We start from the raw sequence: 25916 nt of genomic DNA on the forward strand, positions 1-25916 counted from the left end.
CGTCGATGAGCGCGTTTGAAGTGCCTTGCTGGTGAAGAGTCTCGACCAGCGGTTCCCCCTCTCCGCCAGTCGGATCCAAAATGAAATTCCTGTAAGCCATTTTTCTCTCTCTCTACACACACACAGACACACACACACACAGACACACACACACCTCGCGCTTCTAACTTACTGCTCCAGAGAGTTTCGGGGCTTCGAGCCGCCGCCGCGGCGCTCGGGTCCCGGCGACACTTGAGCCGAGAGTTCACCTGCCAGAGACTCACGCAGTGAAACAAACTAACCCGACGTGTTTCTTCCTCGGCAGGTTTTGTGTGATAGCAGTCGCCTTGGCGGTGAGATCTGCGCACGGAGTAAGTCCCCCTTTGCTTATTGTTGCTCTCCTTCAGGTGGAGTGGGTTCATATACAACATGTAAACGACGCTTTTGGGACTGTGTAATTGCTGGATACTTTTCCTCACAGCGTTGCACTTCAATGCCTCTTTAGTGACTCTTCCTCCTCTGCTTGAGTCCACTTTTAAAACCGTTTTAAATGGCAGTTTATCACAAGTTTTCTCCTGCATGATTACACGGTCATATGTGACTTTCTACACACATGTTGTGCATGTCAGAGACGTGCACTGCGCACAGGTCTCACGCGTCACGTTGTGGGTGTCTTCAGTCTGCTCTACACATCCTTAAGGACTGTTTAACCACCGTTTCTCAGTACATTTTATTGTCATTTTATGGAAATTAACAATACAAGTGCATTACCCCTCAACCTCTGGATGTATGTTATGTATTTATTCACGCGTGCGTGTGCAGTTTGATGTTATTTGTACCCTGAGGGTCTGGAAAAAGCAGCTCACATTTGAGTGGGCGCGCTCAGACTCATTTGCGATTCAAACCCCGCCCCCTTATGAATATTTAAATTAGAGCTCATTGAGGCAACGTGCCTTTTTCTTCTTCTCCAAGCCACACCTTTACAAGACTGCAGGACTCATCTTGAGTGAAGCACACAGGGATCATTTATTCATTTGCACCACTTAAAACGTGCTCAATTTAAACCTCAATGTGTTATTTCATTCATCAGTTTGAAGGCTTACGGGCAAAAGCACCTTTACAACTCAAGTGAAAGTACTTTAAAAATGGTTCTTAAGTAAAGTTCCTGAGCATAATCGACCGCATTAATGTGCCGAGCTTCACCATTGAACTGCAGAGGGACTCAAACCCTCAACCGCAGCAGAGGTAGTGCCTTGCTTTACCAGCCGAGTGAGACAGAGACGCAGATGACGTGGAAACATTAAAGCGAATCAGCAGCAACGAGCTTCCTGCTCCTCCATGAGGCTCGTCAGAAGGAGCTGCGTTGACTTTGAATTGACTCCTCCACCCACTTCCCCACCTCCCTGTTGTTTTGTGTTGTATATGTGTGTGTGTGTGTGTGGGTGGCTGAGTGGATAGATATGTGTGTGCGTGTGTGTGGTGAGTGACGGCCAGATGAGTTCATTGGGTGGTCTGGGCCTGTCGTTACCTCGGTAACTGTGTCTTTGGGTATCGCCGATCACTTTTTTTTTTAAGTAAATCTTAAATTCATGTACTGAAAGCATAAGAAAGGTCTTCATGCTCAGATATACTTTTAAAGATATACTTTGAAACATCTACAGATGACAAAATATTAGTTTATGAGGCTGAATATAACAAGTTAAAAGTGTTGATGTTGTATTTGTTGTCAAATTGGAGAGAAAGCAAATAAATGACATTGTTGGTTACTTATTAATCTTGTTTAACCTCTATATCTTGAGATAAAACCACTATTTATGTTACAGATTGCAGTTAATGTAAGATAGTCGGTCATTTGTTGGACAAAAACAGTGGAATTGTGCGTTTAGCTAACCAACCGTAGCCTCTTTTAGCTCTCGTACGCCTCCTAGTTAGCATGTCGAGAAGAAGCTAAGTTTGTTCGCTAGTTATGATGCTAAAACGAGACGCGCTCTTCTCAAGCGTCAAGCTGCAGAGCGACCAGGAGGTTTATTGAGCCACAAGAACAATATATTAGGAAATATGTGTATCTTAAGGAGAGGCGTGTTAGCTAGCTTGCTAACAGAACTGACTGTTAGCTAGCTACAAGCTAGTGGAAGGTAAGAACAGTAAACTAGGAAATTTGAGTGTTCTGGACTACTCAAGTCTTTCAGTAGCTCACTTTTCTTTCCGTCTGGTTGTTACATTTATGGATTATTACTCCCTCGGTCTTTTCTTTTTTTGAAAAATGATGTTTCAGTGAACATTCAGGGAAAGCAAGACGCGTCTGCGAAGGCTGAAACAGCTGTTGGCGCAGAGAAAACATCACACTCGGGTGAGGAGGAATGGCGAGGACGAGGGAGGAGGGCATGACGGGAAGGAGAGGAGGAAAAGGTTGGAGCGGGTGAGTCGGTGCTACCTGGACGGCACGGAAATGCCTTCAGGATTGTTAGAATGCAAGATGGACGTGTTGGACACGCGTGTGCGTTCAGTCAGGTGACACGTGAAGGTTTGAGGACAAGTTTGACAATGTTGTGTGGGCAGAAATGGACATTTTTGTCCTTAGGTATTGAATTTGTCGCCTTAAAAGCATCAACCCAGTGTTTTTGCAATTTTTATCCCCTTTAAATACAAATTGTATGTGTTGACTTGCATCTCTAGCTCGTTGGATGTCTTCCTCCTATTTATTTTTGCGTGATATGATAATCAATTAGCAGACTCTTGAGAAGTCTTCCCCATCAAATTCATGACAAGCGCGCTCAGTCACACTCACACTGAACGGCGATGAAGAGAGAGCAGTGGTTGCTGGGAAAAAACGAACATGCAACACAATTGCTTGCGATGCAAATACCCAATTTGTAGTGCAATGGTGCAGATTTTTGGCTAATTTCTTTTGCATTTTAAACCTAGGAACATGCAGTGAAAAGTGGGCATTCATAATTTCCTTAGAGGATGCTAAAAGTGGTCCAAAGAAACAAACATATTCAGTTTACTAATTAGGAAAAACAACAAAAATCAGCATCAAATCCCCACATTGAAAAAGCCGCAACCAGAAAATGTGCAAAAACACAACTCGATACGTTTCCTTCAGAGTCGGTTTCCTGTTGCTTTGTTGCACGGTCCGTGCAAAGTTGCATTTGACTCCAGTTGTTGCAGAGAAAGTAGGGCCTCCACCAGTGCAAGAGTGATGCTGAAAAGGCGCTCGCTGCCAATCGGTGCAGGGACATCATTTACTCCCCCTCCCTCGCCCTCCCCCCCCCTTCCCTTCCTCCCTCCTTGGTTGAATTCCTTGGAGCTTGGCAGGACTTGTCAGGCTGTCTCCCACTCCCTGCAGGTGCTATAGGCTGGAACATTCCAGAAACGCTAAGTGAGGCGACTGATCACTGCTTGATTTGTAGTTGTTAGACCCTCCCCAACTCAGCCGCCCCCCCCCCCCCCTCCACCACCTCCTCTTTCCTTTCCCTTCTCCCTTCCTCTCTCCCTCCTTCACCCAATCATTACCCCCCCCCCCCCCCACCACCACCACCACCAACTCCTTCTCCTATCACTTCTTTTTGCCCTCACTGCTTCCACAAGTCGGGTAATCTGGTTTGATTTGCGAGCGCTGGTTCGAGTTCAACACACATCGCTTATCCGACCACCATTTTTTTGATAATTCATCCTTTATCCATCGTCAGTTTTCAAGCAAAACGGCCAAATATTTTTGGACGATCGGCTCAACAAGGAACATTCCCAGATACCGCTTTGGGCTCCGGGAAACCGACCCATAAAATGTGATGGATTGAGAATGAAAATAGCGTTCGGTTGCCTCCGTGTTCGACTCTTTAAGTGCTTCTGATTCACGATGTGCGTTGAAGCGTCAATTACAGAGAAACAGGAGGTGACAAGCACCATGAAAAAAAGCCCCCACCTGTTTGTGGTGCCAACCCCAATTAAACCTAATTTATTGCTTGAATATTTCCAGGGGTTTCACGCGTGTGTGAAGAAGTGAACGAACGCTGTACATCACATTCCCCAAAGGGCTGAAGAGAAGCACGAGAGCCGACGATGTGGGTCAAGATGAGATTAGTCGTGCTCGTGGAAAAAGAAAAAAGTTCTGACGTTGTTTTGAAATGTGATAGGGAGCGAGCCGGCTGGTAAATCCGGAGAGAGAGAGAGAGAGGGAGAGAGAGGGAGAGAAGAAGAGAAGGAGAGAGAGGGAGAGAGAGAGAGAAGGAGAGAGAGGGAGAGAGAGAGAGAGAGAGAGAGAGAGAGACTGTGTGTTTGATGTGTTTGGGTCACGCTGCTCTGGCTCAGTTCGTGGTCCATGTTTTGGGTACGAAGGCGTCAGGATGCAGATGTCTGCGTCGCTCCCTCGTCGTCTTCCTTCTCTCTCACCATGAACCTAAAAGCCTGAATCCCCCCCCCCCCCCCCCCCGCCTCCCCATCCCTACCCCAAACTCCAGTTTCTCTCCCCGAGTGCATTAGGAAACCTATAAACCACACACGGCAGGTTTAACGTTCCGTTGAAAAGCCCCTTCCCACGCCCACATGGAAGACTCTGCAGCCTGTGTGGCGCTCACATGCGTGTGCGTGTGTTTCCTCAGCCTTGTAAAGCCGCACACGTCTCCCCGTATTTGTGTGTTTTTGACATGGCGGGTAGAATGAAAGCCCTCCTTTTTTTTTGTTTCTTCTAATGCCACAGCAGCGGTGCACAAATAAAGATGAGCTGCAGTCAATGTGTGAAATCAAGTATGCCGAAAAGAGATGCACGAAAAAACCAGAGTACCTGAACACAACGCAGGAGCTGGATGTCTCTTGAATAAGGGCAAAAATGTTCTCCCAAACTGAAAAAACATGAGTTTATAACCGTTTAAAACAGATGTGAGGAGCTGGAACCAACGCTTGTTTGACAGTTTTGCTTCATATGTAAGTTTCAACGACTAAATTGCTGCAATATGGTGTTTCATGTTGAGTTTAATGGGTTTAAAAGTAGTTATTTCAAGCCAAACGACGGCCTTTTTCTCAACCTAGTTCAGTAGTTGTTGTCTAAACCTAACCAAGTTGTCTCCTGTGCAGATGGAAGTTCATTTGGAAAAGACTGCCTGAATGTCCTCAAGAGGAAAAGGTGCGAAAAACGAGGAGCAACGAACCGTTAGATGAGGATGCGTAGCGTTATTAGCGATAAAACTTTGCACGGGTATCATCTGTAGCTCTGAGGAATGCGATACACTCTCAGTGATCCGAAGAACTCATAAGAGTTTGTCAAAACATCCAAAATCAACAGAGTGAGAGAGGAGCGTTGGCGTAGATGCTGACAGACGCTCCCGTTGCCTCCTCTTCGTTTGTGTGTTCGTCTTTCTCCCGGTAACGCTGTTTGCGTTTGGCAATCATCCCCAAAAAAACACCATCCCACCTGTCATGCTTCAGATGCCTCCATCTGCTGGACCCAAGCCTGTGTTTTTATGCTCATGTTTACAGATGTGATTCAAGGTCTCAAGGTTTTCTTTGGTGCAGCTTGTTTGGTAAATTATCCACGAGGAAGATTTAAATCTATCGGATTAAGTGACTTTTTGCGTCTTCAACAGCTCCTAGAAATGATTGACTTATTCTCTTCTCCATCTGTGTTGCATTTCCACTTTATTTATGGGTTTTCGCATCAGATTTGACGGCGTGGTCTTGTGAGTTGGGGCAGCTGTTGACGCGCTAGTGCTAACTGGTATTCGGATGTCAAACTCAAATATATAAAAGTTGCGGCGACAAACGGCAGAACGGACGGGACGAGGAACCCACGACACCCACTCCTCCACCTGCAGAGTCCTCTCGTATCCGAGCCCGCAACCCCGACACTCCTCGTCTTCCTCTTTCTCTTTCGACGAAGCACACGCTGCGAGTTTGTCCCCCGATTGGTCGCGGTGAACTCCAGGGGTCGGAGGTCGCGCGAGCACAAAAGGCGAGAGCGGGGAACTCTCGCCGCGGCGTCGGCTTAACATTCCACCGCTCGCTTTTTTTTTTTCTTCTCTCTTCTTCCCAGATTTGTTTATCGCACTTTGGCTTTTCTGCCTCTCGGTTTAAAAAAATGAAAGGTAGAAGAAGAAGAAGAAGAGGCGGGGTATTCCATCTATGCGCGGGCCTCGGGGGTGTCCTTGTGAAGGTCTTTAGGCTTGTCAGAGAGGAGCTGAGGTGGGGCAGCGCTCGGCGGGAGCGCTGTCGGAGCTTGTCGGACGTGCCCGGTCCCTTCCCCTTAATGCCATCGCTCCCCTCGGGGCTGTTTGCACTGCAGAAGGATTACACCTCCAATCCACTGCTGCTCCCCACTCGTTGGGTTTCCCCTCCTTTCTGTCTTGTCTTTCATTCTCCCTGCTCCTCGCTTCACCTTTTGTTCATCTCGTCCCTTTCAAGCGTTTTATTTACCCGTCGCTCCTTTTCTTTACTTTACTTTGCAACATCCTAAACCTCTCGAGAGTCCCTCGTCTTCATCATCGTAGACGTGGACACACTCGGCTCTACAAGTTGTTTCTTTTAGCATCTTCTGGCTAATTTTCCTCCTCGTCAAGCCCCCAGTTTCTAGCGCTAAACCTGCAAACACCAAATAAGTGATAATGGTGCTTCGTAAGGTTTTCCCAAGAGGAACGTTTTATGGTGGATTTTAACCCCCGCCGTCCCCTCGAGGACTTTCAGTTTGTTTTGAAGTCGGAGAGCCTGACAGATTCAATTCCCGCTTTGCTTTGATGCTCCCCTTTCCCCCCTCCTGCAACATCATTACTCTGGCATTAGACACCAACAGCAGCCCTTTAAGTCAAACATTTTTCACTGCAATTACCGAATGCATGCCGGTGCCGAGGGAACACATCTTCTTTTGTTTGTCAGTGGGCTGTGGTGGTGGTCTGAACCGCCGGCTGCTGTGGGGACAAGGTGTGTGTGTGTTTGCAACTTGCTTTCTAATTACTGCTAATGCTCTTTAATCGAGACGTTAATAACATACCCGGGACCCCGGTGTTGTCATCGCTGTGGGTAGTAAAGGTGCAGGAGCTGATATTGACCCGTTTGGTCGCCAGCTAATGGGGACCGAACCAAAACAAACGCGTGCACAGCACTTTTACCCTGTTTAAGTTTACCTTTAGCATGCTAGCGTTAGCTTCAACCCTAGTGAGGGGCAAAGCTCGGCTAAAACTCTCTTTCTCCAGTGTTTTTTTCCGTTGTCTTTCTTTACCTGCAGTTGGTGTTGAAGAGGGATTAAATCAGATGAAGCTAACAGGCTAGGAAAGGCTGTCGTCAACTGTTAGCACGTTAGCTTTTAACAAATGTTCCTAGTTTCGCAGTTGAGTCATCGGATGTAAACCACAGTCAAGGACACAAAACAATCAGGTTTGAAGCTAGAAAATATCACATATCTCATATTTGTTAACCGAGGACAACAAACTATGGCGGCGGCCATGTTTGTTTTTACCATTAAGGATGAGTTTCTCCGTGCAAACTCAATTTTTCACTTTAATTTCAACAACTTTTCATCCTAATTTTTCACCAAACTTCGGCGGCGGCCATGTTTGTTGTTATCCTTAAGGATGAATTTCTCCTCACAAGCTCAATTTTTCACTTTAATTTAAATCACTTGTCCGACTAATTCTTCATAAATGACAAGCCCCTCCCCCCTTTACCCTCCGCCCAGTCTTTGTTTCCCTGGTTACTGTCACCGTGGTGAGGCGAGCCACATCCCAACACGTCCCGCCGTGATAGGAACACTATCATTGGCACATCAGATGTGTCAGTTGTGCGATTACCGCCTCACTGTGTCTCCGCCTGTCCCTGTAATTACAGATCCATCCTTCCCTCCCTCCCTCCCTCCTTCACCTCCTCCCCCGTCTTTGTCTCACACTCATCCCTCCCTCCCTCCCTCCGTGTGCCAGCCAGGTGATCCGGGCGACACAGGTAACAACCTCCGACCAGATGCCTCTGTTTCTGCAGCCACTTTATTGGATTCTTCTTCCTTTGTGATAACTTCACAGAGTGGATGATGCCTCATGCTTTGAAGGAAGGACAAACACAGCCTGTGGCTACACAACTTATTGTTGTATGAGTTCATGCATTCAAGGCAATAACTTGTAGATTTAATGCCTCAAAACACATTTTATACAGTCTGACCAGCAGATACTCCTCTTCTTCTTGTCTTCTTTTCATGTTTTATTGGCTATTTATCTCACTTTTAGAGATCTTTCAGCACTTATTCTGGCTTTGTGTCAGAAGTATTGTTGATCTATATCCTGTTATTGCACGTTATTTTTACCCTCTACTCGAGAGCCTCGGCTACGGATGATAATGGGATGTAATAAAGTGAACGTATCGGTACAAAAGTATGCGTTGTTCTGCGGGTTTAACTACACGTTCAATTCCTTCCATGTTGCTCCTCTGCGAGTTGAAACGCATTGCATTATGGGTGAAGCTCAAGACACGGCTCTCGTACGCACTGAACTCATCTTTTTGTCAATCAGCGGCGTCTCGCGAGCGATCAATCTCAAGTCGTAACTCAAGAGAGACTTCCCAATTTGTCTCCTGGGCCTATCCACAGGGGGAAATACCGCGTCAGTCAGGCGTAATTTAGTACGCTTAGTGTCACTCCGCCCTGCATTTGAACCCCCACCGGCACCATTCATCACGCCATGATGAGCAGCAGTCTTTTGAATCCAACTCAAGGCCGTGATTGATTGATTGATTGTCTCTTTATTGGTATTTTAGTACCTTTTTGACCCGCAGTTTTCTAACTCTCTCTTTTTCCAAACGTGTTAAAAAGCCTCCAGAACATTCGTCTCCTGCGGTCTTTAAAGCAGGAACTCCCAGAGCGATGCGGAGGCTCGTTCACGGGGGGGTCGTCGGCTGCTGTTGAAGGCCTGTTCAGAGAGTGTTTACAGGGACCGGGTCACTGCGTCCTCGGCGCTGCTGGCGGTGACCCTGGCCCAGTTCCTCCGGCGCTAAACCCGGGCTCGGTACCCGGCTGTGGGACACGCAGAGCGAGTGTCAGGTGTAGCGCTGTAACGTCACCCGAGACAAAGAGCTCTTGTTCCCAGGTCTCTGTGCTCGGTCCCCTTTTTTAAATCACCGTCGAACCGGAGAAAGAGCTTTTCTCAAGGAGTTCTACCTGCTGTGTCTACCTCCAGCGTCCATTCATACACACATACACACATATACACACACATATATACACACATACACACTTATACACACACAGATATACATACATACACACATATACACATACATACATACATTCATACACACATACACACATATACACACACAGATATACATACATACATACACACATATACACACACAGATATACATACACACATACACACATATATACATACACACATACACACATATATACATACACACATACACACATATATACATACACACATACACACATATACACACACAGATATACATACATACATACACACATATATACATACACACATATATACATACACACATATATATACATACATACATACACACATATATACATATACACACATCTATACATCTATACATACATACATACACACACACACACACACATACATACATACATACATACATATATACATACACACATACACACATATATACATACACACATACACACATATACACACACAGATATACATACATACATACACACATATATACATACACACATACACACATATACACACACATATATACATACATACATACACACATATATACATATACACACATCTATACATCTATACATACATACATACACACACACACACACACACATACATACATACATACATACATATATACATACACACATACATACACACACATACATACATACATACATACACACATATATACATACATATACACACACACACATATATATACATACATACACACACACACATACATCCACACATACATACACACATACATACATACATACATACATACATACATACATACATACACACACACACACACACACACACACATACATACATAGAGGCAATTTGAAGAGAATGGGAGTTTCATGTTTTTGTGCCTGCAAAAAAGCAATTTTGCCCCAAAAATCATCTATAAAATTATTATTTTTTTCACGTCATTTAAAAGGGAGAAATCTCACCAGTGAAAAATGTATTTTCGACATGTGGAACTAGTTTAAAATTTGATAAATCCACAATATTTGCGCTAAAAGTTTTTACAGAAATAAATCTAATAATACCTTTTTTTTTACTTCATTGCGACAACAAAAAAATGTTTTATTTACAATAATAACATTGCTTCAATTCACACACACACACACACGCACACACACACACGCACACACACACACACACACACTTAAACCCGCCTGTTTAACCCCTCCGAGGCCGAGCAGCATAGCTCTCATTGTAGCAGCTCAACACCACCCGCTCCGCCTCGAGCATCGAGCCCCCGGCTTCAACGCCATTCACCGTATTCACCGCGCAGCGCCGGGCCTCCGCTGGTCCTCTGGCTCCGTTCCCCCCCGTTGCCCACTTGTGGCCCCAAACGGCCGCTAATGAGGACGGGACAGATGATCATTGTGCCAACTTACTGCCAAACAATATGGCTCCCTGAGGGGGGGGGGGGGGGGGGCTCTTATCTCATGGATTTGCATGAGAAACAACTTCAAATATCTCGACACGCCGTGTTTGTGCGGTGGCCTTTTTTCTTCTTCTCTTCTTAATGGCTGCAAAGCGACAGCGTGCCGTGACCACCGGGTCAGCGTGTTTGTCAACAGAGAGCAGTTGCCCTCATATTGATTGAGCTGGATCCTCTCGTTCCTAAAATAGCTCACTCGCTCACGCTCTAGCTGGCCAGAGAGCTGAGAGTGTGTGTGTGTGTGTGTGTGTGTGTGTGTGTGTGTGTGTGTGTGTGTGAGAGACACAAGTGGAAGGGGGTGAGGTTTCATTACGTGTGCCTGTGCCAGTGAGCTCCCTCACATTAGCTGCACGAAAATGTATTTTAAAAAAGTTAAATTTTGGCTGTTTTTAGTTCTGCATGACTTTAACAATATTCACTTGAATCTATTGGAGGTAAAAGACGCTGATTGACTGTAGATGTGCACCATTCAAAGTGCTTTGTCGTGCAGCGTTTGGGTATTTAAATTGAAAAGTTGTGAGAAAGCACAAAGATGTTCCTTTAATAAACTGAAACTGATTTAAAAAAAGCAAATTTTGCATAAAAAGCAACTCAAAATGATGTTTTTTAAAAAAGTTTATCATCATTTTCAGCTGTAATTCTGTTGATTTTCGCACGTTCAACAAACTGTCTCCAAAAAGTGAGTCAGGAAGTGAAACGCCATCAAGGAGAGGAAGAGCGAAGACGAACGAGCGAACAGAATCTTGACAGTATATCTTGACAGTAATATTTCAGTTTGCGTAACGCGACTTCTGCCCCGTCTCGCATGAGCTCACAGCGGTGACGACGTCGCTCTGCGTCCGTCGTTTGAACGCTGAAGGTCACGAGTGACAGCGGGCCGAGATGGAGAGCTGCAGAACGTCCTGCGAGCTGCCAGACGAGCCGATATCTTCTGCCTGGCAGCGCGATCAAAGTCGAGGTCCGCACGGAAAAATGTGCATTTGTTTGCCAACATTTTTTCAAACGCAAAAAGACTTCAAATCCAGCGCTGCCGTCTCTGGTGAGACCGAGACTCTTTGACTCTCTCCGTTCAGCCTGGTGTGAGGCGACCGGCAGGCTTTTGCTGTGTTGTGTACACAGCGTAAGCTTGTTAAGAGCATATTTCTAAAACAATATCTGCTCCTGCATGGGGAGAAAATGACCACGCTGACCTTCCAAAACCTCAACAAATCACGTCTTCCCACACTGAGGTCGATTTTCTCGATTTGATATAATTTCTTAAATTCACCTTTCAAGGCACTTGGGTGTAAGATACATATCCATGTTTCACATCGTGAAACGCAGAACAATCTCGTCTCTATATGATGAGGCAACGTTGTCATGTGGCAAAAGTGTAAAGAGAAAATAGGACGCTAAAGCTGAAAAAAAGGAATCTCGATTTTTTTTTGGGGGGGGATTCTTTTCATCTGCAGACGATCATGTAGGGTTTAAAAAATACAGGAAAAAAGCTGGAATCTGTAAAATCAAATCAAGTATTCGCCTCCAGGTCCAACATATTTCTAAAATGGCAATATTGCTGATGGGAATTGCAGCTGCAGGTATTTTCCTCCTCTCCTCGTCTCCTCGTCTCCTCGTCTCCTCGTCTCCTCCGGGAATGTTCGGGCATTCCCGAAATCCCGCCGGCGTCCGTGACAGACGGCGAGGAGAGGCGGGACAGGTCTGGACTCAGCATCCTTCGGCCCCGCGAGGGATTGCGAAACAAGCTAATGAAGCGTTGCCGGGGGCGACGTGAACATTCCATGTCATCGCCATAGCTACAACCCCCCCGACCCCCTCCCCCCCCCCCCCCCCCCGCTGCCCTCCAGCTCCTGGAAGAGGTCGCACACCTGTCTGCACCTCTTCTTTCCTTTCCTCGCCTCCTCGCCTCTTAACTCTGCGACGGCGTTGATTTTGAATAAAGTATTGAATAATCTTTATTTAAACACCGACCATGCAGAAATACACAAAAAAACGCTCCGAAGACATATCTTTACCCCTGATGCCTCGAGGGGAGGGTCAAAAGACGCCCAATGAAACACTTTGAATCTCTAAATCGCTGCTGAATAGTCTTGTTATTACCGAAATAAGTATATTTATTATTTTTGAACAAATGTTAAATGTTATTTCCCAAGTTTTCCCAATTTTTTTTAATGCCCCTGGATTTCAAGTCAGTGGGGGCAAAAATGCCTAAAAAAAGTACATTTCCTCCCCTGTTACGGATATATGCAACGAATACGACGCGATATCGATGAATGAACATTTTAAACTGAAACTGAAGCAGATTGTGTTGATGAAGCCTGAGCTTTGAGTCTTTAATGTAATGTTGAGTGAGTTTCTTCTACTTTCTCTTGTGTATTTGCTGTTGAATTGTACGTATTTTAAAGCATTGATTTATGCTGCATATCTGTTTCTGTACGTACAAGATTCCTCCGTCTCTCACCGCTGCTTTTTGGCGTCAGAGGCCGCCGGTGTTGGTGTTTAGTCTTGACCATGTCTCAAAACACACACATGTGTGTACTCGCATGCGTCACACAACATCTGTGCGTCTCCAGCTGTTTCAGTGTCACCGCGAGATATCCATATCTCCTCCACTCGTCGGGTCCTCCAGCCGCTCGTTTTCTCAGGTGAACCCTGCACCTTTTTTATTTTTTTTAAAATGACTACAACACCTATAAATCCATCCGTGTGGGAACCTAATTCCTGGGGGTCGCTGAGAGAAAAACAAAAAGCTAGCGCGGGGGTCAGAGGTCGGCCGGGCGCCAGCAGGTAGGCCGTGTGGTTTGCCGCACAAGGGTCATTGTTAAAAAGCAGCACTTCAGTTACTTAACGTTACATGTTGGGTTCAGGAATTCCTGAGGGAGGGGCAAGGGAGGAGTGATGAGGAGGAGGGGGGGGGGGGCTGCCATAAAGGGATCCAGCGGGTCGTGCCCTTCGCTGACCTTCACCCAGGGGTGGCGGGGAGGTCACCGTTTTATCTGTTTATTGAGTTTAGAAGTGCGTCTCCAGCTGATAAGAGAGCGGTGGGTTTACTCGACGTGACCGTGAGTTCACCTGTTGACAGGAGAGACAAGAAGGGAAGGCGGCCGATCCGGCCCCGTCGGCCGGATTAAATAAAAAACGAGGTTTTCTGCGACAGAAAATGACGCCGCGTCCTCGAGGACAGTTTCGCGAACGGAGACGGCCTAAATTGCCCTTTTTGCATTCTTTCCAAAGCACCATCATTTGTTGTTTTTTTTTCGCCCTCTGTGATTTGCCGCTGTCGCTCAAACTTCAGCTTTCACTTCGCTCCCCTCCTCCTCCTCCTTTTGGTCCAAAGCTTGATTTCCAGCTGTGGCCCAGGAGAGGGACTTTGAAGCAGGAGCAGACGGAAGAAAGGGAGGGCATGATCATGGTGTTTAAGGTGGACGAGAGGTGAAAGTGAACGTCTGATGTCTCTTCCTGAACCCTTTTTTCCTGGAAAAAGGTCCAGAGTCCTTTGAAAATGGCGTCGCGGCTCGGAGGAAATCGCTACGGGGCCGAAGAGAAGAAAAGGTCAAACGGAAAAAGGTCAAACTCGGAAGAGATCGGAGGGGGGGGGGGGGGTTTCACCTGGAGCCTCGTCGGGGGAAAACACCTCGTCCTCTTTCAACGATCACAATCTCGAGAGTCTCGCAATGAACTCTGCGTGACCTCGATGGTCTTCCAGAGAGCTCACTCTGGTGGACCTTCGTCTCAGGCCTTCCTTCGGTGTCGCGGGAAGGTGGAAAGCTTCTCTTTCTCTCACCACCATAACTTTCTGTCCATACAAAAGAACACAAAAAAAAGCAAAATGGGGCCTCTTCCCCTGCGCATAACTCAGCCTCCTGTTTACGACCAAATTAAAGCGACGCTCGGCCTTCTTCTTCTTCTTCTTCTTCTTCTTCTTCTCTCCCCTCAGCAGACTTTTCCCATGACGCTCCTTTCACACCGCGGGGGTCACTGTTCACGCCTCTGCTCTCGCTGCGAGGCGTCCAAGATGGCCGACAGTCCCGCTTCCTGTTCCTCGGTGTAAATCATTGCTCTGGGTTTGATCATTCCCTCTCCCTCGGGTTTAGCATTGGAGTCCGTTCCACTTCAACGCTTTGAATATTCAATGTGTTGGGGACGTAAAGCTGTTAGTTATCGAGCGGGAATGTTAGTTTTGGGGAATGTTTATGCGGCGAAACGGTCATTCAGGAGATTAAAGGAGAGAGGAAGCAGCGGAGGAGGCCTCTGGGAGTTAATGTATAAGCCGGAAAAATACTTTTTATGTTAAAGACAACCGAAAGGAATGCCAGGAAGTTGTTCAAAAATATCCATAAAAACATAAAAGGGTGGCCTGAATTTAAAATATACTGTAAATAAAGTTCATCCTGAGCTAAAATGAGGCCTCAAGTTAATCACGTCTAGTAAGTTTAGTTCAACTTTAAGTCAAATATACTCAAACAAGACTGCATGTGGACTAAATATAGTGTGTTTTCGACGTATGCTGTCAACATTAATGTCCCACAATGCAATGCAAGGGAAAGAAAATGCAGAAATTTGGTGGAATAAAATAAAAATACATTGATTATGGTGGTGAAAAACACTTTCTTGTGTCTCTGTGAAGCGTTTTAACACGTGTCCTTACACGTATTGCCTCACATCCTGTAAAAATTAGGACATAAAGTCTGGATTTGGGACGCATACCCACTTGAATTGGTGCAGGAGTGATTTTAGCCGGGTCCAACATGGACGCCCGACTGTACTGCCCTCTCTCTCTCTCTGAGCATTCCCTTCCTTCCACTTGTCTCAACCTTTCCGCGGACGAGGTCAAAGGTCAACCTAGAAGAAGCGAGGGGAACGAGGGAGGAGGGGGCGGCGGCCGTCAGGGAGTGTCCTTCATCCCCACGGTGTCGTGTCAGCGAGCAGCTTTCTCTGTTAGTTTTCTCTTCAAAGGAACGTCGTATTCCTACGAAGAGAGAGAGAGAGAGAGAGAGAGAGAGAGAGAGAGAGAGATGGAGAGAGAGAGAGAGAGTGGGAGAGGGAGAGGGAGATGGAGATGGAGATGGAGAGAGGGAGAAGGAGAGAGGGAGAGGGAGAGATGGAGAGGGGAGGCAGCAAGGGTGAAGGATGTTTTCCTTCTTCTGAACTCCCCGGGCATGTGGGTGCACTGACATGCAATGCTTCATGGGTAATTAACCCTGAGCAGGTGAATGCATTGCTGATTGCCTCACAGTCGTGATTTCACTGTTTTTCTTTGGAAATCTTTTCAGCTTTCGCTCCGGTTTGTAAAACACATTTTTTTTTTAAATGATAAAAATCTATTTAAAAAACAAACGCATATTTATTTTTTTATCATCTGCAGTAATCCGTGCACAGACGCACTGCCATCTTAGATGTTCTTTCTATTATTTTTGGAGTAACCCACTAGGCGAGGCCCACATCATCATCATCATCATCACCAAGAGAGGAAGGAGCCTTAAATCGAAGACTCACAGTTTCTTCTGCACATTCCTGTTTGCAGCTTTAATGGATGATGTGATACAACTAATACAAAATCGTTGTAATACAAAATCAATACAGTGTGTTTTCCTTTTCCTAAGTGCATGTGCAATGTGTGTGTGTGTGTGTGTGTGTGTGTGTGTGTGTGTGTACAAAAGTCATAGCAGCCTCAATACGGTGTAAGGAACGCACTTCTTTGGGTCTTTTGGTGAAAGTAGACCCTCATTCCTCTGCTCTAAAATGCAGGAAAAGACTCCTGGATTCTTGGTAAGAGTCGGCCATTTCTATTTGAGATGCTTGTCGGTGGTTTCTAGACATTTCGCGGCTCTACTGTGTCGACCACATGTCCCTAAGCCCCGCCTTCCTCGCACCCAACAGGGATCAAACGGCCGCCTCCACCTCCACCTCCACCTCTCTGGCCCTTCAACCTTCCTCACAGCGTCTCCAGCAGTCGTTATTACAACCAAAGACTTCCACCTTCAAACACGTCTATTTTAAAACAACAGCCGGCTTCTTCAAAAGTCCACGTGCGGCCTGAAAAATATTGTTCCGACATCTCGCCGCCCGTCCGTCATCGTGGAGTCCTTCTGAAGCGGCGGCGGCTCCCCGGCGGGACACTGGACCCCAGTCGCTCCGTGTTATCGCAGTGCTGTTTGATCCAAAATGGCCGCCGCCATATGGGACGCACACACACTGGCGGATGGACGCAGGCTTTTCTTTTTAATAAAAGGAAAAAAAACACAATTAAAACGGTCGTTGCTCGCCTGCACGTCTCCGCCATGTTTTCACTCGTCTCCCTGCACGTCTTATTCTACCTGTTGGAGCAGTTTATAGCTTTATAATCCGTTAGTACGTCAAATAAAAGCACTTTCACACAACCGCAAACGAGCCAATTTTAAAGCCATTATTCTCAGGCGTATTTTACTTTCCAGGACGGGAAGCAACAAGTCATGAAAGCCGGACTCCCTCGTTGTAACTCTGCGTGTTTAAAGGGTTTAATCACATTTACATGTCGGGTCTTTATTGCGTCATCGCCGGCTGATCCGGTGTCGCCCGCCTGCAACACCTGATGTGACTCCTGTTCCGCATTGCTACCTGATGGCTTCTTGGCTCAGTGTGTGTGTGTGTGTGTGTGTGTGTGTGTGTTTCAGGGACAGGTCGGAACAAAAAGGGATTTGTGTGTTGAACTATGAGAAGAGGCAAATCATGTATTTTTTAGATATCAGAGCTCCTCCGTTCCGCTGACTCGGCTTAAATTCAGGAGGAACGGCGCATTTTATTTTGAGTTTTATACAAATCTCCGACGTGAAGACGACGCGTGTGCACTAAAAGCTGCACGTTAAGCATGCCGTGTGCTTTGATAGGAGGAAAAGTCAACATGTAGAAGACTAAGATAAGATTAGATACTAATCATTTTTCATCTTTAAACTAACAATAAAACAATGAATTGCAGTCTTTGGCATTGTGTTAATTGTGCAAATTGCTTTAAAAAACACTACATTGTGCAGCCCTACTTTTCATTTGTTTTATTTGTGCTTTAAATTTCTTTAAAAAGTTAAGTCAGGATTTCTTGAATCTCACGGTGACGTCTTCAGATGTCTTTTCTTTGTTCCGACAACAGATAAAAATCCCAATAAATTCAGTTAAATGTCCATAATGAAATTAAACGATGCACATTTTTACATTTTATTCACTGCAACTGTGAAATATTTGGCTATTTTTTGCATAAAAATAACTTAAATGACTCATTAAATATAAAAAAAAATCAAAGTTTTGGCTTTTGAGGAACTAAAATAATCACAATTTAGAATAAAACTGGTTTGATTGTTTATTTAAAGCTTCGTCACGAGACACAAACTCGTCTTCGGTGTTTCCACTTTTTCACCAAAATTCGACATCTCGCTCTCTATGTACACGGTCTCCACGGCGACCGCTGGCCATCACGACGGCGAACAAGCGGCGCTGACGTTTGAGAGATTCCCACCAGCTGTCTGACACACACAGACACACACACACACACACACACACACACACACTGAAGCACACCTTCTCTCTCTCTCTCTCTCTCTCTCAGTGTCTCTCTGTCACCCGGTGACAGGCTGCTGTGACATTGCTGTGGCTTTTCATGTGCAGCCTTCGCACCGACAAGTCAACTTCCACAGCGCATAGCTCAGCCCTGTGTGTGTGTGTGTGTGTGTGTGTGTGTGTGTCACAAAGTAAACTGACTCATGGGAGTAAATGCCGGCTATTTTTAACCTGCCCGACGTGTAAAGTTTTCACTTCCAGCAAAAGATTTTTCTTCTTCACGAGACGAGAAAACCTCGTCACATCCTCCGTATCACTCCGCCGTGCGCCGCGGCCGTTTGGAGGGATCTGGTCCGCAGATAATGAATTAATTCATAATTTTAGTCATTTTTCGAGCAAAAAATAGCAAATATTTCCTAATTCTAGCTTCTCAAATATGAACATTTCACATGATATATTGTTACATTATATAACAAATTCTTAGAAATGGCATTTTTCTGCATTTTCTACCATTTCATGGCCGTTTTTTTCTTCTATTTTCTGCCATTTCACGCCCATTTCTCTATATTTTATGCCATTTTATGGCCATTTTTCTGTATTTTCTGCAATTTTTCTCTATTTTCTGCCATATCCCGGCCATTTTCCTTCCCCATCTTGCCGCATTAGCACAAACACACATCCGCGCTCTGCAGCGGCGTAAACACGGCCGTGCGTCGCTCGTATCGGCCGTGGCTTTGTTTGGTGATTCCCGGCCTTCAGTTTAAACACGCCGGCGCGTCTTCATGTCGGAGAGACAGTTAAAGATTACACGAGCCAGAGAGAAGAAGAGATGGACGGACACAGAGACGTTTGTATATACTGTAAGTTTACCTGAAGCTTGGCAGTGTTGTGAAGCTTCACGTCTTCAGGAATGCCTCTAAGTACACGCTGACGGACGCCTGTGTCAACAGAGGGAAACAAATAAAGTGGGATTGAAGCCAGTTGGAGGACGCGGAGCCTCTCTGCAGCCAGGTGTTGCTTTTGAATGGTAGAAATCCTTCAAAGGGGTCAATTTATAGACGGAAACTGGTGAATTTCCGCATTTCTTTGGGGCAAAAATGCCATTTTGCGTCATTCACATGTGCTTGAAATGACAAAACGGCCTCGAATTGGACATTTTGGCAACCACAGGAAGATTATTAACATCACATTTTGCTGCATCGATGCATGAAATCGATGACTTAACCTCACATATCATCAACTTTACGTTTAATTTTGGTGATTTAAATGTAATCGTCAAATCATATTTGAGCCTTTGTGAGTTGAAACATGCGTTAGATACTGTCTCATCTTGTGTGTCGTGGTTAATTCAAATACTTTTAATGAGAAACAGCTGTTTTATCTCACTCACCACCGCCTGTATATTCGCTTTCTGAACAAAATCAGTGGGAAAAACGGCATTTCCTCGACAATCGAGCACATTTTTAAAGCACAATAAGAAGAAAATCCCCCAAAAACAGCCTTCAGATGCAAACCCCTCAACGCAGACGCTGTGTGGTGACGTAACCCAACCGGAGACGTATCTCAGCGATATTTACGGCCGCCATAAACGTGTCAACTGCTGAATTTCAGCGCTGCCACACTTTTTTTTTTTTCGGTTTTTCCGACAGGTTGAGTCACGCGGACGGAGACGGACGAGTTTGTAGGTTTTTAGTGGTCTGAATCGGCTTATTTTAATTCATCGAGATGGAGGGAGGAGGAGGAGGAGGAGGAGGAGGAGGAGGAGGAGGAGGAAGAGGAGGAGGAAGTGACAGCTGTGGGATGAGAGGAATGTGAGGACAAAAGGAAAGAGAGATGGAGGGTTCAGGTAGGAAGAAAATGCATCTTCCTCTGTGTTTGTCCTCCGTCTCTTTTCTCCCACTTTTGATGCTTTAATTCCTTGTCTCCTCCCTCCCTCCCTCCATCCATCCTCCTCCCTCCATCCTCCCTTATAGCCTGTCATTTTTTAACCACAGAACAAGCAGTGGATTGACGTGCCCTATAGACTACAAACACACTGGCTGCATTCCTCAGCGTTGCACACACTCACACACACACTCAAACACAGACACACACACTCACACACACTCCATGCCCTAACCTGGCGATTGTCAGCGTGTACGCTGCCTCGAGCGTAGCCGGCCTTTTTTTTTTTTTACTGTCAACAAAAGACGTTTAATGAATTTCACCCCTTCTCCTCGGAGGTAAACACCAAGAAGCTTTTTACAGTTCCTTGTAACCGCAGTCAAAAGGCCGCAAGCGACCCGGGACAGGAATTCCTCAGGAGGAGGAGGAGGAGGAGGAGGAGGAGGAGGAGGAGGAGGAGGAAAAGGAGGAGGAGGAGGGAGTGAATGAATGAATGAAGAGAAACAGGAGAAGAAGAGAAAGGAGGAAAGATGACTTTGATGAGGAGGGATTGGACGACGCGAAGGAGGCGAAAAGGAGGGTGGAGTCGGAGTGGAGAGCTGAGGAAAGGAGGCAAGGGAGGAAGGGACATGTAGGGAGGAAGGGAAGGAAATGTATGGACGAATGGAAGGAATTGTAAGAAGTAAGGGAAGGAAATGTAGGAAGGAAGGGAAGGAAATGTAGGAAGGAAGGGTAGGAAATGTAGGGAAGAGGGATTGAAGGAAACGTAGGGAGGAAGTGGAAGTAGGAAAGAAGGAGAGGTGGGACAAGACGGCAGAGGAGTAAAAGATGAGAAGAGAGGATGAGGAGCAGAAGGATGAAGAAGAGGAGAGGACCGGTTGAGGAAGAGGAAGAGACGATGAGGCCGTGAGAAGAGGATGAAGAAGAGAAGGAGCTGGGGATGAAAAGAGGAGGATCTCCTTCTTCATTTCACCTCCAGAAGGAGTCAGAAGACTCTCCTCTCGTTCCGCGACCTTAAGCCGGCTCACACACTCGAGGAGCCTTTGACCTTTGACCCCATGTCTGCTTTTAGCTCCGGGCCTTCGCGCTGAAGCGCTGCGTCACGGTCTGCTGCCGCTTCGCTTCCTCGTCTCAGAACCAGCGAAATGGAGACGCCGTCTCTCTGGCCGCGCTCCCGGACTCATTACAAGATATTTTCATAATCTCGTCATGAGGGAATCTCACGGAGGAGTCTCATGACTCGGACCCTCTCGCCTCCTCCGCCGCCAACTTAAGAGACCGGGAATCGGGCCCGCGGCGCCGGAGAATCCGACACTCCTCTCTCTCTCTTTCTGTGTGTGTGTGTGTGTGTGTGTGTGTGTGTGTGTCCGCTCCATCGCGGTTATTTTTAAAAACCTGGAGCGGCGTCACCGCCGTTAAAATAGTGCTGCCGTGAGTGTGTGAGTGTGTTTGTGGGATTCATGTAATCAGCACCTCGCCGCTCCTATCAGCGCCCGTCACTTAAAAACAACACAAAACCAACACACAAAAGTGAGTCTGTCCTCGTCTCCCAGCGACTCGGATGAAGGTTACAGACTCTGCAATGAAAATATTACTTTGATAAGTCCATCTTCTCCCACACAGAATTACAATAACTTACATTTAAAAATGTCAATAAAAAAAAATAAAAATAAAATTCCAAGTAAAAAAAAAAATCATTCCAAAAATTTGAATTCAACTTAAATTTACAGTAAAAATGCAAATACAAAAAAAGAAAATTCCACAAAAAAAATCCACAAAAAAAAAAAAAAAATTCCCAAGAAAATTCCACAAAAAAAGATTTTAAAAAAATCAAAAAAAAAAAAAAATTGAATTCCAAAATGTTTTAAATTTGAATTACTAAATTCGATAATGCCAATAGTATTGACATTATACAAAACAAACATGACACAAAACTATCCTGTTATCTCTATGAACGGAGCGTCGTTTGGGTTAAAATAAGTACAAACGTTACAGAAGCACTCGAGTTACTCTGGACCTGAGGAACGGGAACGTATGAACATATGAACGTATGAACGTATGAACTTCCAGCCATTCAGCCCCTCTCATAAATCTGATATGAGATTAAAAGTTGGCTCCGGTCTTGACTCCCGTACATCTGTATGAACGGAAGAGACGAAGATGACAGCTGGAGTCACACGATGCAGCGCGTCTGAGCAGAAGAACCATGAATGACGATCGTTACATCGGCACCTCAGGGGATCAATAGAAGAACGAGGCTTTAGCTGCCAGAGGGGCCAGCCATTAAACTAAATGATGTACACACACACACACACACACGCACACACACACACACGTTTGCATCAGGCCTTGAAGCGATTAGGAGACGAAAGAGATAATTCAAGATCATAATCGCGACACGCTGATCGGAGCTGCCGCTTGTCAGTCAGCGTTTGTTTAACTACCCACAATCCACCCCTACAGCGGGGGGAGGAGGTGGGGGGGGGGGGTATCGGCCCCCATCTTCTCCCTCAGGCTTGATAGATTGCGATCGACAGGTTGAACTCACTGCCGTGGATTGTTTGCGAAAGCTCCGGACGCGGTTGAGTGATGAAGGACGTCCATCACGACCGTTCTCGGGTGTTTTGTCAGAATTCCTGGCGTGAGGCGTGCCGGGTCGATAGCGGGGGTAAAATGCATGGGTGGGTGGATGGGGGCGGGGCTTCACAGCGTGACTTGAGGACGGAGGCCTGTAAACACATGTCGCTCACACCGTCCCTCCATCTTCCCTCCATCTGCCTCCACTCCTCCGTCACCCGCCCTCCTTTCTCTAGCAGCACTCCAGGGTCGGGAAACAGACTCCAGCGAAACGTTTCTTAAAAATACTTTTCGTCGGAAGGCGTGAGCGCAAATGTGAGCGCGACAGAAATGTGTGTAATACACCTTCCAGCCAGTAGGGGGAATATTAACAAAAGAGGGTTTTTTATACCCAGAAAGATGAAATAAACCTGAATTCTGCTTTTCCAGTTTGCCGAATCCGAACAGTGGCTTCGGCAATTTCTTGAAAACAATCCTCTTAATTCACCCTCTCTCCTCGTTTCCTCTCCTTGTTTCCTCGTCCACTTCATTCCTAGAAACCCCCTGATTTGTGATGATAAGCCTTTTGGAAGAGGATTAGCCTTCAGATACGCAGGGACCGGCCTCCACAGGAATTTCTGTACATTCTGTAGCTGCTAACCACACTTTGACATATGTAACACACACACACACACACACACACACACACACACACACACACACACACACACACACACACACACACACACACACACACAGACACACACATATAGAGGGCTTTTTACTTGTCAATGCACCTCACTCAGCAGGGCCCCATGTACTGTTAACCACAGGTTTATACAAGCCCCACGCCACCACAAAGAAAGGTAAAGAGAGATTAGGATCCCGTCTCTCCATCTCCCTTATCTCTTTTTTCTGTACATTCCTTTATCTTCCACACACCTTTCCATGCTCTTCACTCGCTGCTTCTTCGTCGCACGTTAGCCGCGATTGTTTCCAAATCCCCGTAATGTCCCGCCCCCCTCTCGCCGCGTCTCATTGTTGGCTTTTGATTTGCAATCGAGCATACGGCCGAGCCTCGTTGGGTCTGATGTTTGATTTAGGAACATGTCGGAAAACGTTGAGCAGGTAACGTGCTGCTGCAGGTGTGTGTGTGTGTGTGTGTGTGTGTGCATTGAAAAAAATGGGTTCACTGTTAGTTTTCAAGATACAGATTAAAATCAAAATGGCGTCTGCAGCGTTTTCATTGAAACGCTTTGTTTTTTGGGAATTTTCAAGGAACTTCAGGGATGCAGATCTTCATCGCCAGACATTTTTCGGCCTGTGCGTCCTGGTTTTTGCATTTTGCAGTACGTTGCAGCGATAATTGAACATCAAAAGCACAATTTTAGGCTACATGTGACACCAAAAAGCGCCTTTCTTGAGGCTCTGCACACTTAAACCCATGGCTGCACATCGATTACTCTCAGTATCTGTTATTCTGGCATGTATTTCTTCCATGTTTTTTTCCCATTCAAACAATGAATTTACTCAATGTAATGTGAGACGATAGCGAAGAGTCTTTTCAGAATTTTTTCAAGCCCCCTGTACCATCTTAAAATGACACAAAAAAAACACACAAAAAGAGCTTCAACCAGCTAAGGATCCATCATTTTTCAGCGAGATCTCGTGGTTGTGAAATCCTGGATGCGTTTGCTTCTCTAGGGCAGCGGGAGGGGCCGGTGCTTCATCCTCAAAAGACATCACTTCTGCTGCATTTCACAAATTTTATGGCAAAGTCTTCCATCCAGTCATCATTTATGTGACAGATGCTCTCGCGGGCTCATTTATCAGAAGATAGATGGTTATATTTTCGCATCAGTGTTAAGGCGACTGATTTATACGAGTGGCCCACAATCTGTTTTGGAGGACGCGTCTAGTGTGGGTGGCACTTCTCACACGCTGTCGAGGAAAGCTGTGAGAAAACAGCAGCGTGTGTGCAAAAGAGAAACAGTGAATGTGCAGGAATGAGTCCTAAAACACGGGAAATGAGTTGCTATTTTGGCACTTCTGGTTTCATTCTTTTCATACGATTTCAGTGTTTTCTCCTACAACATGAAATATGTCAGTAAACCCTCCTCTCCTGAAGCTTTTACATGCCTTTAAAAAAACGCTAAGTGGCTAAAAGAGACGACTGAACATCAGCGACGAGGCCTTGTGGTGTCGCTCCAATCGAATATAATATAATATATAATATATAATTACCTGAACGTGGGCAAAGTTCACCTGTCAAGCATGAACCTGACATTTAAAAAAAAAAAAACGAAGCCAGCAGGGAATATTTCCCTGGCAGAAAAAACACAACACCCGGGTGATTGATGGCCCGCGTTGCTGCAGATGTTTACCACGCGCCTCCGTAACGATTTGAACATTTCTCAATATTGGCACCGACGCTGAACGACGTGATACGCCCACAACCTCCTCCCAGACGGAGGGGAAAAGGTTGCGGCATCGTTCTGCAGAGCAACACGACAAATCATTTTAATCTGCGCTCCATTAGGAGCGACTCACGATTGGTATGTTTTCCTGAAATGCTTCCAAACATCGTGGGAGGGGCCTATTTGACATCCATCACGCACACCGCCGTCTCTTTCTCCCTCTCTGGCCGTGACCCAGATCTGTTGATGCCCGCCAGTGACCTCGTCGCCCCCGTCCACGCAGACAGAAGGACTCTCATGTGCGCATCAACATGCGAACACACACAAAAACACTTCAGCTCTTCATTTAAAACACCTCCCCCCCCCCATCGGCGTGCTGCGTTACATCCACCGTGTCCAAGTTTGTGACAGGGAAGTCTACGCGTGACCCTCCTTTGCTGGTTGTGTCGTTCATTTGAAGAGGTTTTAGAAGAGGCTAAAGTACTCAAAGTGTCCAGAGATTCACAGCAAATGTAATATTTGTTTAGTTGTGTGTCTGGATACACAACCGTTAAATCATTTCAATTACTTTAAAGGAGTATTCCACCTGAAATAAATCTGCTCAGTGCCACATACTTGAGCGTAGGATTTAAAGTTGGCTCATGAAAATAACAAAACGAATAGTTTAAGGCTCACTCCTTCCTCAACGATGCCAACCAAAATAAAATAAATCCAAAACATCCGTAGAAACGTCTCAATTGTGCCACAATCTTTTGAAAGCCTCGTAGTTTTTCCACAACTTGCCGACTCGCGCCATAGTCTCCGTGAACAAAAGCCCCGGCTGATGAAAGGGGAGTTAGGATTTTTTAAAAGAAATGTATATGCTCCTTTTTTTCCCGTCCACAAGAGACGACCGATGCGAGC

The 25916-nt window shown here is 45.8% G+C and overlaps 1 protein-coding gene across 2 annotated transcripts in view; it reads left to right on the forward strand.

The window, feature by feature from the left end:
* The window catches only part of col4a6 (collagen, type IV, alpha 6), a 92346-nt gene continuing 66430 nt past the window's right edge, over positions 1–25916 (forward strand). For both annotated transcript variants that reach the window (XM_068588053.1, XM_068588054.1), the window contains exons 1-2: positions 1–91; positions 305–350. In XM_068588053.1, the coding sequence (XP_068444154.1) occupies positions 81–91; positions 305–350 (57 nt within the window). In that variant the 5' untranslated portion in view covers positions 1–80. The remainder of the gene's footprint in view (positions 92–304; positions 351–25916) is intronic.

The sequence above is a fragment of the Clinocottus analis genome, unplaced genomic scaffold (assembly GCF_023055335.1).
Source record: "Clinocottus analis isolate CAN_PGR_092001 unplaced genomic scaffold, fCliAna1.0.p SCAF_21, whole genome shotgun sequence".
Taxonomy (NCBI): Eukaryota; Metazoa; Chordata; class Actinopteri; order Perciformes; family Cottidae; genus Clinocottus; species Clinocottus analis.